The 16510-nt window shown below is 35.2% G+C and overlaps 1 protein-coding gene across 1 annotated transcript in view; it reads right to left on the reverse strand.

The window, feature by feature from the left end:
* Nucleotides 1–1551: 1551 nt before the first annotated feature.
* The window catches only part of CFH (complement factor H), a 95584-nt gene continuing 80625 nt past the window's right edge, over nt 1552–16510 (reverse strand). Inside the window, exons 16-22 of the mRNA XM_034942976.4 lie at nt 12134–12316; nt 11480–11665; nt 8329–8502; nt 7069–7245; nt 5491–5667; nt 3056–3238; nt 1552–1945 (exon numbers count right to left, since the gene is read on the reverse strand). Of these exons, the coding sequence (XP_034798867.1) occupies nt 1743–1945; nt 3056–3238; nt 5491–5667; nt 7069–7245; nt 8329–8502; nt 11480–11665; nt 12134–12316 (1283 nt within the window). The 3' untranslated portion in view covers nt 1552–1742. The remainder of the gene's footprint in view (nt 1946–3055; nt 3239–5490; nt 5668–7068; nt 7246–8328; nt 8503–11479; nt 11666–12133; nt 12317–16510) is intronic.

Here is a 16510-nt window from a genome sequence, read left to right on the forward strand (position 1 = left end):
ATCCTCATCACTATGGTGATAGTATCAGGAAGTAAGGACTTTTTAGGTGATTAGGTCATGAGGATTCCACGCTAATACATTGGATTAGTCTTTTTACAAAGAAGAGTCATGGAACTCCCTTGCCCCTTCCACATTGTAAGGACATAGTAGGAAGGCACCATAGTGGGAAGGCACCAAAACAGGGAGCAAGCCCTTACAAGACATCAAATCAGTTGGTATCTTAAGCTGGAAAATCTCAGCCTCTAAAACTGTATGAAATAAATTTCTATTTTTTATAAACTAGCCAGTTTATGGTAAATTTCTTATAGTTGCTCAAATGTACTAAAACAATTTAGGAATAAACGTATATTCCTAAGTGTTAACATTACTATCAACATAACTTGCTAAGTATAACAAATGTCCTTTAGATTTTTGAAATCTGGCTTTCCCGAACTCAAGCAATTTATCTAAATCAGGATCACTAACAAGGAGACAGCCTGAGTATATGAGCCACCTGATTTTATACAGTAAGAAGTAATAAGGTATCATTAAATAATATTTGTGTTGTATTATTGATATCTTTATTTTTCACATAATGGCTTCACCTCCTTTATAAGTTTAAAATGTTCCTAATCAAAAATGATTTTACCTAACTAGTGCTAATTAAAAAGAATGAATATAAAAATTACATTTCAGAACCTTACTATTGAAATTTCCAAAACTCTTCTACTCCAAAAATACTTAAGAGGCTATTTGATGTTAAGATCATTACTGATGAAATCTTTATCATTCTCAACATGCACCGCCTTGCTTGTTAGACATCATTATTTTAAAATAAATTGTGCTTTTGTTTCCAAAGTGATATATGTTAAAGGTAGAAAAATCAGAGGATACCGATATATACAAAAGAATTAAACCCTAACTTTTACCCCTAGTATCTCTAAATACACACACACACACACGCACACACTCACATACATATACATGTATATACACACACACACACACACACACACACACACATTTATCTATAGTTTTGAATTTCCTGGCAATATTTTTTCTATAAACGTTAATTCAGGGCAAAAGTATCGTGTTTCTGTGTTTGCAAGTGAGTGCATGCAAGTGAGTATGTTATAACTGTTACTGTGTTTTTATTTTTTGTATGTTTATGTTGTAATATTTATATACCCAATTACGTTTTAACTCCTCTTTATGATTAGTTTGCATTATCACACGTGCTAGATTGACATCTTGTAGAAGTATCTACATTTCATCAGTTTTGGTGCATTTATGTATTGATATCACTTTTGGTGCATTTATATATTGATAAATAGTAATTACTTATATCTCATTACCAACGTGAGTTAAGACTTGACTTGGTTTTTACATCTTTGTAAAGTGATGTAATTTTGAAATCAGAGACAATGATATGTTTTCCATTTTCTGTAAAACAGTGAGCCTCAGAAGCTGTGGAGAAAGCTTTGGGAGATTTAAGAGTGATGAACAGAAATAAAGTCTGAAAAATTGCGTCTAATTTCTTGCCACAAACATTTTATGAACTGGACACAACCGTTAGTTTTCCAAGTTTTAATATGGTGCTTTTAAGAAGAGAGCCACCGGTCTCAGCTTATAATTACATTTTCACAAATTAATCCAAAATTTTACATATGAATAAAAAGGAGTAAAACAATACTTAAAAAATGAAATTAAGAACTGATTTAATACTAAAGTTCTGAATAAAGGTGTGCATTTTATGATTGATTCTATCTTTTTACACAAGTTGGATACTCCAGTTTCCCATCCCAACATGCTGTTCGCAATGCGTGAGAACTTGGTGAAAGACGATATCCATTTTTACATATAAATTCAACTGATTCACCTGTTCTCGAATAAATCTTCTCTTTGGCTTTCCACCTTAATGCTATGTTATACTTTTCCATAATTTCTCGGGATATTACACACGGATCTGAAAATACAAAACAGTAAACATAAAACATTAAGTAGTATGCAAATCTTCATAGACTTTCAGGTTTTCAAGTAGAATGTTATATGATGGTTCAGGAATTATTTCTCAAAACACTATCCAAACCAACTATGTAGAAACATCATATTGATTTGAATAAACTTAGAATGGTAATCGATGTGAAAATGAGGTTCGATGTTTAATGTATGAGAATTAGGGGTGTATTATCAATGATTCATTACATCAGTTGTCATTTTAGGATCCCTGCATTTTAGAACTTATCATTGCTACTTTTGATTAAGATATTGGTCAAAGAGTACAAACTTTCAGCTATAATATGAATAAGAACTTGGAATCAAACATAGAGATCTAGTGATATTTAGAGCTAATAATATTGTATTGTTTATTTGAAAATTGGTAAGAAAGCAGATTTTAAGTGTCCTCACCACAAACACACACACACATACTCACACATCCACCTACACCCAATGGTAAGCATAGGTGATGAAGAATGTGCTAATTAATTTGTGGTAATCATTGTAGCATAAATATATCAAAACAGCATATTGTCAAACATGAAAATATATTTTTATTTGTCAACTAAATGCTTTAAAATAAAATATAAATATAAAGAGAAAAATTACTTCTTTTTGTTGTTTTTATTGAGACGGAGTCTCGCTCTGTCACCCAGGCTGGAGTGCAGTGGCGCGATCTCGGCTCACTGCAAGCTCCACCTCCCGGGTTCCCGACATTTTCCTGCCTCAGATTCCCGACTAGCTGGGACTACAGGTGCCGTCACCATGCCGGTTATTATTATTATTTTGTATTTTTAGTAGAGACCGGGTTTCACCGTGTTAGCCAGGATGGTCTCAATCTCCTGACCTCGTGATCTGCCCGCCTCGGCCTCCCAAAGTGCTGGGATTACAGGTGTGAGCCACCGCACCCAGCCCTAAAGAGAAAAATTTCTAAACTTTACTTTCTAAAAGAAATTTTTGGTAGGCAGGCATTCAGCAGAATGGTTGTTCAATAATCTGTGATTATTTTGTTACCAACAGCAAAATATCAGACTCATCACACTGATTTTTCCAGCCACGTGAATATTAAAGTACTTACGTAAGCATTTTGGTGGTTCTGACCATTGTCCATTTCTACATGTTATTCGCTTGTTACCCTCAAGTTGATACAAGTTCTGGCATTGGTACTCAACTGTTGAAGCTGGAGCATATACTGACAACGGGAATGAAGTAATGTCCCCATTGTCAATAGGTGGAGGGGGCCCACATTTTCCCGTAGAATCTAAAAAACATCATTTCATCACTTGATTTATTGTGAGAGCAAATCAAAATACAAGTTCAAATAAGGCAAATACAAACACAGCACTTTATATAATATCAACAGTTTTGTGATTTCTGGTAAAAGAAATGAGTCCTGGAAGAAATTTTAACCCTTTAAACTGAAAGTAATATATTTAAGTTCTTTTCTCCTTACTGAAAGAACACATAAAACATTAACAAATATTGCTGCTTATGGTAGATCAGGATTAAGAAATATCTTTCCGAATGAATACATGCTAAACATAGAAAACTATGACAAAGAAAGTTTCTTATTTCATATTCAACATTCTTTGGAGTAACACTAAGAGGACACGGGGTTTGAAATTCATGATGGTTCTTAAAAATCCCGTAGGAATTATAAAATGGAAAAGTATGACAAAAATTTTTTAAAAACACTGAATATACTTAATAATACATGGGGAGCTGACAGACAAATAAATCCATGAACTTGAACATACAGCAATATAAATTACCCACTCTGAAAATAGACTGAAAACAAAAAACTGAACTGAGACATTCAGAAAAATACAACAACAAATAATGCAGATGCAGAAAAAGAAGAGAAAGGATATTGGGCTGGAAAAATGAATAAATAAAAGGATGCCTGAAAACTTCCCATTTTGACCATAAGGCATAAACTTATATTTAAGAAGCTGAGTGAACTCCAAAGAGGATAAAAACATTGGAATTTATACCAATATACATTAAAATAAAACTACTTTAAAAAAAGAAAAAAATACCTTGAAAGCAACTAGACAAAAACTATGCTTTTCCTCGAGGGGATCAACAATTCCAGTGATGCTGAGTTTTTCATCTATAACCATGTGGCACAGTTTTCAAGTGTTCAAAGAACTGTCAACTCCAAATTTTATATCCAGTAACACTATCTTTTACAAGTAAGGGGGTAAATACAGACATTCTCAGAGAAAGGGATACCAAGAGAATTTGTCTCCAGTAGACCTATGCCTAAAGATTAACTAAAGGAATTCTTCAAATTAAAATAAGAAAGATAAAAGAAAGAGCTTGAGACTTTAGGATCCTGAAAAAATAGAAAAACAGAATGGATAAACAGAGGAGTCAATATAACAGGATATCTTTTTCCTCATAAGTTTTTTCAATTATGTTTGATATTTGAAGCAAGTGAGTTTAATATTGTGCTCAATGTATGCAGAGAAAAATACTAGTGGCATTTATACTTACAACGTGGAGAGTATAAATGGATCTACATGAAAGTAAGGTTTCCATATTCCAGCTGTAGATTTAAATGTCAGTGCCAGTAGACAGTAATATATTATTACATATATATAGTATTAGCTAGAGCAACAACTTTTTAAAAGGAGGAGAAAAGCTATACAAAGAGATACAATGGAAAACAATACATATGAATCGAAATTAATCTCCTTAATAATTTTCCCTACAGGGAATGGAGGAATAGGGAAATAGGACTGAAACCCAGAGGAAACAGGCAGAAACAAATAAATGACAGAGATTTAAGTCCTATATATCAGTAATTATTTTAAGTGTAAATGGTCCAAGTGCACCAGTTAACAGGCCATGAAAAGATGAATGGATATGTAAACATGACCCAACTATATGCTGTCTACAAAAACTCACTTCAATAATAAACATAGGTAGAGTCTAAGTAAAATAGTGGAAAAAAAAAGAACCACAGAAAAACATTAATTTTAAAACATAAAGGTGAGTAAGATACAATTTCCTTTTTTGGTTTCCCTTACTTCATCTCTTTATATTAGAATGACCCAGGACTATGTGCTCGGACTTCTTTTTATAAATACAGTCAGTCACACACCTTTAAATATAATCTATATACTGAAGATGCCCACATTTATATCACAATCTATGACCTCTCTTCAACTGCCTATTCCATATCTTAGAATGCACATCACTTATGGCTGTCAAATGCACATAATGTATCTTTTATTACACGTATTCCTGAGAAGGAACTAAGTGTTGTAATGCTTAAAAAGTATTTTTTTTCAGGTTCCAACTCTTAATTTGGTCGAATCTTTCTCGAAAATAATATACCCTATTACTTGTGTTCTGTTCACAGGAAGAATTGAATTTTAAGCACCGTCAGTCATTTTATTTGCATTTGAAAAATCTATTAATAAAAATGACTTCATTTTATTTAAATCAACATATTTTAACCCTGCTATACTCCCCCAAAATGTTAAAAGAAATATAATACTCTACCTTTGCATTGAGGTGGTTCTGTCCAGTTTCCATTTAAACACATCACTTCTTCATCCCCAAACATTTCATAAGGGCTCCTACATTGATAACGTACTCTCTCACCAGATGGATATTTACTCATCTGTCTCGACACTATATAAGCATTTTGTACTGTGGGTGGATTCACACAGGAAGTGTCTGAATAGAAAAAAAAGAAGTGGTTCCACCTAGTGTTCATTTTGAGTAGCAAATCAACTGATAACAGTTACAAATATATTTCAAGACGAATTTAAAATAAGTAGACAATCTCATCAAATATTTTGTTGATTTTAATAAATTTAAATGTAATATTGAGGAAAAGACATGAAACTATTTTTTGTCAGGTACAAGCGTTGATGTTTTAAATTTCTTCTTCATCCTTCGCTAGAACACTGATAGACCTTTTTTTGTTTTCCCTTCTGGAAGCCAGTGTAAACGAAAGTTTTCCTGGATATCTCTCTTTGAGTTTGAGTAAACAAATATTACTAGTTCTATTTATTTAACATTAATTTATAAAATACAAAAAGTCAGCATAGATTATGTGATATCAAATTTTTGTTTGCAATCATCCTGCTTATACATTTTAGCCTCTTAAAAATAAACACAAATAGGCATTTTCTTAGCGAATATGCAAAGAATTAAAAACACGTTTTGAAAATTACCCAAGTTAAAAGAGAGGAAGAAGGGTTAATCAAAGGATCCAAATTGGAGATGTGGAAAAAATTTTTTTAAAAAGCCTCTAATAATAAAAATAACCTCAGATAATTTAATTGCCAATGATTAAGGATATTATGCTGAACAATGCAAAATTCATCAGAGAGTTTCATATCCATGTGTAGTGAATAGACTATAGCAATGCTTCTCACTCAGAAGTGTAAATAGAATTCCCTGGAGGTGTTGGTAAAACAGTTTCAGGGTTCTACTTTGAGACTTTTGATTCTGTATGTCTAGAATGAGCTTATGGAATTTTATTTTCATTTCAAACAGTCTCCAAGAAGATGATGATGCTACCGGTTTAGCGACCACACTTTGAGAACTATTGAGCTAAGATTAATCATCAAATACTCAGTTCCATCTTTTTATTTTTAGGCATACGACTACTTTGTCCTGCCGTAAAAACTTAATTTATGTCCATTTTAATGATGTTAGAGACAATTCTATATTTTATTCCCAAAACACTCTATATAAATAAATTGTACTTATATATTCATTTATTTTAGGTTTATTTATTTTTTTGAGACGGAATCTCATTCTGTCACCCTGGGTGGAGTGCAGTGGCATGATCTTGGCCCACTTCAATCTTCATCTCCCTGGTTCAAGCGATTCTCCTGCCTCAGTCTCCCGAGTAGCTGGGACTTCAGATGCATGTCACCATGCCCCACTATTTTTTTGTATTTTTAGTAGAGACGGGTTTTCACCATGTTGGCCAGGCTGGTCTCGAACTCCTGACCTCAAGTCATCCGCCCACCTCGGCCTCCCAAAGTGCTGGGATTACAGGCGCCAGCCACTGGGCTGGGCCCACACATTATATAAATAAATTTTAAAAATTCACCAAAGTACCTCTGCATGTTGGCCTTCCTGTCCATCTGCTATTAATGCATGTTACATTACTGGCTCCATCCATTTTGTAATATGTTGCACAAGTGTAAGTCACTTGCTCACCCGCCTTATACAAATCCTTCTTCTCTCCCATGGGTATGGCATTTTCAAAGCTAGGTAAACTGAGACAATCTGTTTCTGAAATAGGAAAAATATGTATTTGTTCAGCAAATCTTTAAAAATAGGTTACATACAATACATGTAATGGATTCTAAAATAGCGATATATAGAATCAATGAATACTGTACAACATTTTTCTTATAACTTGAGAAAATATATTAGCCATTTTGTCTTAATTACATTAAATTCTTCTAAATCTATTAAAAATACAAGATAGAAATGATATTAGAAGCCTGAAGAGATATTGGTAGCCGTAGCAATTGAGATTACACATTTTTTTGTTCACATTATTTTTTGTCCATACTTGCCACCTGATATGGTTAGGCTTTGTGTCCTCACCCAAATCTCATCTTGAATAATAATCTCCAGGTGTTGAGAGAGAGACCTGGTGGGAAGTGATTGGATCATGGTGGCAGTTTCCCACATGCTGTTCTCATGATGGTGAGTGAGTTCTCACAAGATATGATGATTTAATAACTGTTTAGAAGTTCCTCCTTCACTCACTCCTCTCTCTCCTGCCACCTTGTGAAGAAGGTGCCTGCTTCCCCTTCAGCGGTAATGGTAAGTTTCATGACACCTCCTCAGTCATGAGGAACTGTGATCAATTAAAATTTTTTCTTTTATAAATTACCCAGTCTCAGGAAGGTCTTTACAGCAGTGTGAAAACGGAATAATACACCACCTATATTGTGTGTGTATTTCCAAATTTTTTGCTTCTATCAAATGTGAAATACTTATAATGATTTTTTTAAATATTTCAGAAAATGTACTTATAGGGAGATTGTTGATAAACTGACAGAAGATTGAATAATGTGGAGATTGATGAGTAGAGGCAGCTGTGCCCTAAGAACAGAGATGAGAAGTCTGAGAATATACATCAGAGGATGCTTAAAGTTCACACAAGATGATGCGAAAATGAACTAATTTGGCTTATAATGTCAAATTTTTAAATTACTACAGCTATAATTTCCCACAACAGTCCAGAATATTCAAGAAAACCTTATGAATTTCTAGAGTCCCTGTTTACTTTCTTATTGGTACCACTTACACTTTGAATGAAGAATATTTATCATACATATAATAAAATTCAATGCACCATACTTATGCATGATGGAGGGTGAGACCATTTTTCTCCTAAGCATTTTGCAATTGCAGGCCCATCAATTCCAAAACCTTCAAAACATTTGTACGTAACTTCTTCTCCATACTGATAACTGTCTGACATGTGAGCTACAACACCATGAGAAATCTCAGGTGGAGATTTACAAGGAAGGCCTAAAAAAAAAAGAATGAATTCAGGTTTCACTAACTCAGAAATTTAATTTTATATGCCTGTTTTAATATTAAGTAGTTTTATTTGAAAATAAACAATACAGGAGCTACTATGACATCACAGAGAAGTAACACAAATGTTTCCTAAAACCAGCCTTCTGGTGTCTGTCTGTCTATCGGACTGTCACCAACTGAAGAAGGACTTGAAACTAAAAATAGCAATACATTTCAGAAAGAGATCATCTATGCCTGGTAAGCAATGCCTCTGTAAACTTACTAGTGATAATAAGATACACATTGAGAGTTAACGATTCCAGGTAAAACATAATATATTGTAGGAAATCAGAAGGGGCATTGTGGGAAGAATGTAAAAGAAGTTTTAAAACATAGTGGCAAAGCAAACATGACAACTTGCAGAACAGGTTTAGCTGTGTCCCCACCCAAATCTCATCGTGAATTGCAATTGCCATAATCCTCACGTGTTGTGGATGGGACCTGGTGGGAGAAAATTGAATCATGAGGGCGGTTATTCCTCTGCTGCTGTTCTCATGATACTGCATGAGTTCTCCTGAGATCTGATGGTTTTATAAGGAGCTTTTCTGTCTTTGCTTTGCACTTCTCCTTCCTGTCATCATGTGAAGAAGGACATGTTTGCTTACCCTTCCACCAGGGTTGTAAGTTTCCTGAGGCCTCCCAGCCATGTGGAATTGTGAGTCAATTACACCTCTTTCCTTTATAAATTAGGCAGTCTTGGGTAGTTCTTTATAGCAGCATGATAACAGACTAATACAGTAAATTGGTACTGCAGAGAGTAGGGTGCTGCTGTAAAGATAACCAAAAATGTGGAAGCAGCTTTGGAACTGGGTAACAGGCAGGGGTTAGAACCATTTGGAGGGGTCAGAAGAAGACAGGAGAATGTTAAAATGTTTGGAACTTCCTAGGGAGTTTGACAGCTCAGAAGACAAGGTGTGGGAAAGTTTGGCACTTCCTAGAGGCTTGTTGAATGGCTTTGACGAAAATCTCACAGTGATATGGACAATGAAGTCCAGGATGGGGTGGTCTCAGATGAAGATGAGGTGAGGAACTTGTTGGAAACTGGAGTAAAGGTCACTCCTGCTATGCAAAGAGACTGGTGGCATATTGCCCTGCCTTAGAGATCTGTGGAACTTTGAACTTGAGAGAGATGATTTAGGGTATCAGGCAGAATAAACTTGTAAGTGGCAAAGAGCTCAAGAGGAAGCAGAGCATAAAAGTTTGGAAAATGTGCAGCTTGTAAATGCAGTAGAAAATAAAACTTCGTTTTTCTGGGGAGAAATTCAAGCCTGCTGCAGAAATTTGCAAAAATAATAAGGAGCCAAAGTTAATCACCAAGACAATGGGGAATATATCTCCGGGGCATGTCAGAGGCCTTCATGACACCCCCACCCATCACAGGCCCAGAAGCCCAGGAGGGAAAAATGGTTTGATGGACCTGGATCAGGTCCCTGCTGCTCTATGCAGCCTCAGGACATGGTGTCCTGTATCCCAGCTGCTTCAGCTCCAGCTGTGGCTAAAAGGGGCCAACATACAGCTTGGTCCATTGCCTCAAAGGGTGAAACCCCAAGCCTTGGTGGATTACACGTAGTCTTGGGCCTATGGGTGCACACAAGTCAAGAATTGAGGTTTGGGAACCTACAACTAGGTTGCAGAGGATATATGAAAATACCTGGATGTCCAGGCAGAAGTTTGCTGCAGGGGGGAGCCCACATGGAGAACCTCTGCTAGGCCATTGAGGAAAGGAAATGTGGGGTCAGAGCCCTCACATAGAGTCCCCACTGGGGCACTGCCTTGTGGAGCTGTGAGAACAGGACCACAATCATTGAAGCCCCAGAATGGTAGATCCATCAATAGCTTGCACTATGTTCCTGGAAAAGCCACAGACACTCAATGCCAGCCCATGAAAGCAACCAGGAGGGGGACAAAGCCACATCTGCCCAAGGCTGTGGGAGCCCATCTCTTGCATCAGCATGACCTGAATGTGAGACATGGAGTCAAAGGAGATAATCTTGGAAGTTTAAGGTTTAATGACTGCCCTATTAAATTTCAGACTTCCATCAGGCATATAGCCACTTTGTTTCAGCCATTTCCTCCCTTTTGGAATGGAAACATTTACCCAATCCCTGTACCCCCACTGTGTCTAGGAAATAACCAACTTGCTTTTGATTTTACAGGCTCACAAGCAGAGAGGACTTGCCTTGTCTCAGATGAGACATGAACTTGGATATGAACTTTTGAGTTAATGCTGGAATAAGTTAAGATTTGGAGGACTGTTGGGAAGGCATGATTGTGTTTTGAATTGTGAGGACATAGACTTGGGATAGGCCATGGTGGAATGATAGGATTTGACTGTATCTCCAACCAAATAACAATTTGAATTGTACTTCCCATAATCTCCACATTTTGTGGGAGGGTCTCAGTAGGAAGTAATTGAATAATGGGGGCAATTATCCCCATGCTTCTGTTCTCAGGATAGTGAGTGTGTTTTCATGAGATCTAATGGTTTTATAAGGGCCTTTTCCCTCTTTGGTCAGAACTTCTTCTTCCTGCCATCATGCGTTTGCTTCTCCCTCCACCATGATTGTAAGTTTCCTAAGAACTCCTCAGCCATGCAGAACAGTGAGCCAATTAAACTTTTTTTTGTATGTATAAATTATCCAGTATTGGGCAGTTCTTTATGGCAGCATGAGAATAATACGGATAGGTTTAATTTCACTAGATATTATTTTTTAATGCCGGAATACAAAGTGACTCTATCATGAACAAATAAAATTAACATAAATAGAATAGATTCAATCATGCAAAAAGTATTTTAATGGTATAATATATAAATTATTTTATATATGCAGTAATCTCAATTATTCTTTCCCCTCACTTTGATAACAAGAGATTATTTTTATGAATTCTACTATAAACAGAAATTGAGTATTCATATTGGCCTAACCTTCACACTGAGGTGGAGAACTCCATTTTCCCATGTAGCATGTTGTTTCATTTTCTTCAGATAGCCTGAAACCACCCTCACAAGTATAACTCAATTTAGTCCCATGTGCATAACTTTCTTGTGAAGACCTGGATGAATTAATGGTTCCGTGTTCTATCTGAGGTGGTTGTGAACATGGAATTTTTTCTAAATGAGGAATGAAAATCAAAGGGTCAAAAACAAATAAAATACTTAAATTGAAATATAAAACTAAATACTATTTCGGATTTTAAAGTGAGTATAATTTGAACAAATAAAATTATTTAAAAACAAAAACATATTAGAAACTCGCAAAGATATATTCCTCCACCATATCTATGTTACCATCCTCTTGTTCAATAATCATCTTCATTCATGTCTTGTTCATCATAAGGATTAAAATATGCATGAATGGAAATGTTATCTGACATTTACATAATATTCCAAAGATTTTGGCTGTATTTTGTTCAAAAAACTGAAAGAGCGGTGATTGATTAATGTGCCTAGGTCCTAATTTATTTTGTCAGGATAAAGTAATAGACATAGAGAAAGAACTTCTCTCTTGTTTACACGAAGCACAAGAGAATATTAACCTCATTTGAAAGAATTATGTAAAACAAATTATACACTACTGACCAACACAGAGTGGTATTGACTGCCATCTTCCATCTTTGCATGCAATTTCTTCTCCTTCCTGAATTAGAAAATTTTCTTGGCAAAGAACAGATACTTTCTCTCCATCCCGATAATTCAGTGTGGTTGTCATATTGTGAGAATTGGGAATCTGAGGTGGAGGTGGGCATAATTGTATTTGTGCCACTAAAAAATATTAAAAATATAATTAATTTTATAATAAAAAATAAAAATATTAAAATTAGGCTTTTTGATGAAAAATAATTTATATGATTAAAATAGAATAAATAGAAAGCTCAATAACTGTTTCATAAATTATCACATTAATTATGATGTTTTTGTATGCAAATATTATACTTTTCAGCTGTGTAACAGTTACATTAAACAATAGAACTTTTGGCTTGTATTCTCATAGACTTTCTTGTAGTTTTTTCATATATTCTTTGTTTAATAAATTTGCATAATTTATGTAATATTGATTTTAATTATTTTGAGCCTTTAGAATGTTTTAATGGAATTACACACTCTTAATTACATGCATTAAATAAAAATTGATATCTATAATCAAATGTATCAGGATTGGATTAAAACACTCACAAATTTTCTGCCAATGGAATCTGATTAGCCAGAAGTAGAATTATATGTAGTTAATAATCAATTTGGTACTGACACTTGACCAATATAAGCATTAAATATAATCACTAGTGATTTATAGTGTGCTATTTAAAACTTGAAACTCCGCTAGAGCTTTTATTTACTAGCTTACCTGTACTGTTTAGGGATATTTAAATGGATGTTATGCACCCAGTTTAATGCATTGCACAGCCTGGCTTTAGTTGTATAATCACATATAAAGAGACCTTTGTAAACTCACAGCTAAGCTCCTGTTAAACTGCGATACATCAGAAATATCTCATTTTTTCATAATATGAAAATGAAGCATGTCCTGTTTGACTGATGGGGGAGTTTAGAAGCATCTGGGAGCATTCAGCATTCTATAATCCCTTGATTTTCCTTTCTCCTATCATAGTGTACGCTCTACTTCACCTAAAGCTTTATGTAATCATACTATAGGAAATCATGGCAATGATTTTAAGTGTCTGACATTTTGTTATCAATTCAGGGAGACGTTTGGGTGAATAAAACTTCATTAAAGGTTATTGATAATGTCGAGTTTTCTTTTTTCGCTTATGATAAAGTATTTCATATTTATCAAAAGTATTCTGCTTATTTCTGTTTTTCAATATTTTGACATGTTTTTAACATCCTCATCAATTTATTTTTCTTAAGATTAATGGTCAACTATTTATGCTTGAATGATTCTTTCCTTCTATTTTTGTTGGGTGTACATTCCTGTCTACCTTCTAGATTGTAGTACCTGTTGCTTTTATTTTTTTATTTTTTTTTCTGATGCATGTTATAATGCTAAATACATCTCTGTTTCAGCTGTATCCCATTGATTTTAATGTGTACCACAATCATTATTATTTAATTTAAAGTATTTTCTGATAGTAAACAATTAAGAAAGAGATTATTTAACATTTTGTGACATGGCAAATAAATTTAAAGAACATTGTGACCCAGTATAGCCTAATTCTACATTTAGTGTTATGCATATTTTTATTTGTAAATAGAACCATCAGCAAGGTAGAATATGTGCTGAGCAATTAAAAAACTGTTTCAAAATATTGAAATTTTCCCAGTATTCTTTCACAACAGAATTAAATTAGAAACCAGCAAAAATCACTTATCTAGAAAAAAAACAAATATTTTGAAATTAAACAATAAACTTCCATATAATTAATCATCAACAGACAAACCGCAAGACAAATGAGAAAATATTTCAAATCAAATAAAAATGAACTCTCTCTCTCTGTCTCCCGACACATAAAACATACACACACACACGTGTGTAACATTTTTGGACACAGCTAAAGCAGTGCTTAAAAGAATAGAGCTTTAAAGTTTTATATTTTCAAAGTATGATAGTTTATGACCATGTTTTCATTTTTCACCCTAAGATTGAGAAAAGTGAATTTAAAACTGAAGTCATCAGAAGGAAGAAAACAGTAAAATCAGTGAAGAAGAGAAAACGGACAAAGAAACACAGAGATGGGAGAAAATTAGCAAAGCTAAAATCAGTAAAATATAAGAAAACTAAAAAATACAGAGCAAATGGAGAAAATTTAAAGGCATTACAATTGGTTTTTGAAAATATTAATAAAATTGAGGACAAAGTAAAAACAGTGATCAAGATTTAAAAAATGATCAATATTGAGGATGAAAGAGGGCAGTGACATCAGCACGATGCCAGTATAGGAAGCCACCACTCTCCCTTCCCCCCACAGGCACACTGATTCAATGACGATACTGGAAACAATTCCCTTTATGAGAAATCAAGAAACCAGTTCAAAGCCTCCTGCAATCCCCTAAAGTAAACAGAGACCAATATATTTTGACTGCTTCTCCCTCAGAGAGGAAAGATAAGAGTGAACTAAGCATCTATCATCCTAGCTTTTGGGGGAGCATCCTAAAGTACTGGTTTCTCTCTTGCTTGTGTAGGAGCACTTAACGATACCTGCAATACTCTAGTTTCCTGGGAGTAAAATAAAGAGCTAGGTAGGGGGTGATGTCAGCAAAATGGCAGAAGTGGAAGCTCCTGACTCTTCTTCCACCCAAGAATGTCCTAAACAAACATCTATTCATGAATGAACTCCTCCTGAAAGAAAATGAAAGACCAGTAAAGGGACTCCTACTTACCAGGCAACAAAGACAACCTTCACATTGAACAAGTAAGAAAAGTTGCAACACAATGGAGCATGGACCCCAGCCTTGTTCACTGCACCACACAATTAGAAAAGGAATCTCAAAAACCCAGTTTCTCCTTGTGGAGAAGTTTTTGGATCTCACATAAAGCATCCTGTGTTTTGGCCTTTAATTCACTAATTTTGGAAGCAGAGGAGATTAAACACATGAGAGTCTCTCTAGATCACATGAAAAATGGTGGTATGATACAAGTGCTGAAGAGCTTCCAGAAACTTCATTCCTTAATAGCAGTTCAGAGAAGGGGCTGAAAAAACAGTCCCCTGTTTCTCCCGAGAAGGAGTTTTATGATATATTCTTCCTGTGGCTACTTGGAGGTCTGAATTCTAAAAAACTTGCAGTCTGGATTCTAATGAACTTGCATCAGGCACTTCTCTAGCCGGTTCCCGTGGCTCACCCCAGTGATACATCCAGGTACATTAATCACTCTTAGAACAAGTTTGTCCACACAAACTTGAGTGCCCTAACTTTTACAACTTTCATTCAGGGACTGTATTCTAAAGCTCTTAGTTCTGGGAGTAGAGGGCACAAAATATATCCAGAGTCTATCTAGACCACTGAAAAAAGAAATGGCGTTTTATATGGGTGTGTAAGCACTTCCAGGAGCTTCATTGCCCAAGAGCAGTGCAGAGAAAAGGTTTTTAAAATGCAGCTCCCCTGTTTATCCTCAAAAAGGTTTGTGTCATCCATCAAGTGCTACAACCTTTACAGTTACCTCCAAAAGGACTCCTCTTAAAACTCTTAACTGTCACAGCAGATATTAGAAAAATACCAGTCTCCATAGATCATAAAGCAAATAGATGGTCTTAAAATGCTATGTAAAAACTCCAGGCGCTATGCCAAATTGGAGCAGTGCAGAAAAGGAAAGAGAAAGTTCAATTTCCATTTCTCTGTCGAAAGGGCTTAGGGCACATACTTCCACTGGCTACTTAATGAACTGGCCTCTATCGAGCTTGCACAGGGTATCTAATGATGCAAACAAACAATAATCTTCCCGCAGCCAAAGCCAAAGTTTGGCACTTCATGAGTCTCGCCCCAATGATAAATTCAGATTTATCCATTCTTCCTGGACCAAGTTTAGCCATGCATTCAAAGGTCATCACTTCTATAGCTCCAACTCAAGAGATCGTCTCCTTAACAAACTCACACTGGGAGATGATAGAGATCTGCATTCCTGAAAGGCCCTACATCACAGAATACAAAAAGCTGGTAATACAATGGACTCATTTCAAGCAGATACCTCTTCAGGATCAGAGCATGCAGCCTGAATATTAGTACAGTATTAGCCACAGATTCTTTACTTGGTGTAATACAGAGAGAGAGTGGGAGATAAACACGCACATTCACTTTCACTATGAAAATAGAAGTAAGTAAATACACAGCCAAGTCTTCAATATTTTCAGCTACATCTAGACCTCCTGGCTCCTAACTTGTTGGTCCCAGGTCCTGAAAAGATGTGGCACATTCTAACCTCCAGGGGGCCACAAAAAATAAGAGACAGCAGTCCGCACAAAGACTTGAGAGGCACATGAAAATCTCTGGCTGGAAAAATTAGTG

This window comes from Pan paniscus, chromosome 1 (genome assembly GCF_029289425.2).
Source record: "Pan paniscus chromosome 1, NHGRI_mPanPan1-v2.0_pri, whole genome shotgun sequence".
In the NCBI taxonomy this organism is placed as follows: domain Eukaryota; kingdom Metazoa; phylum Chordata; class Mammalia; order Primates; family Hominidae; genus Pan; species Pan paniscus.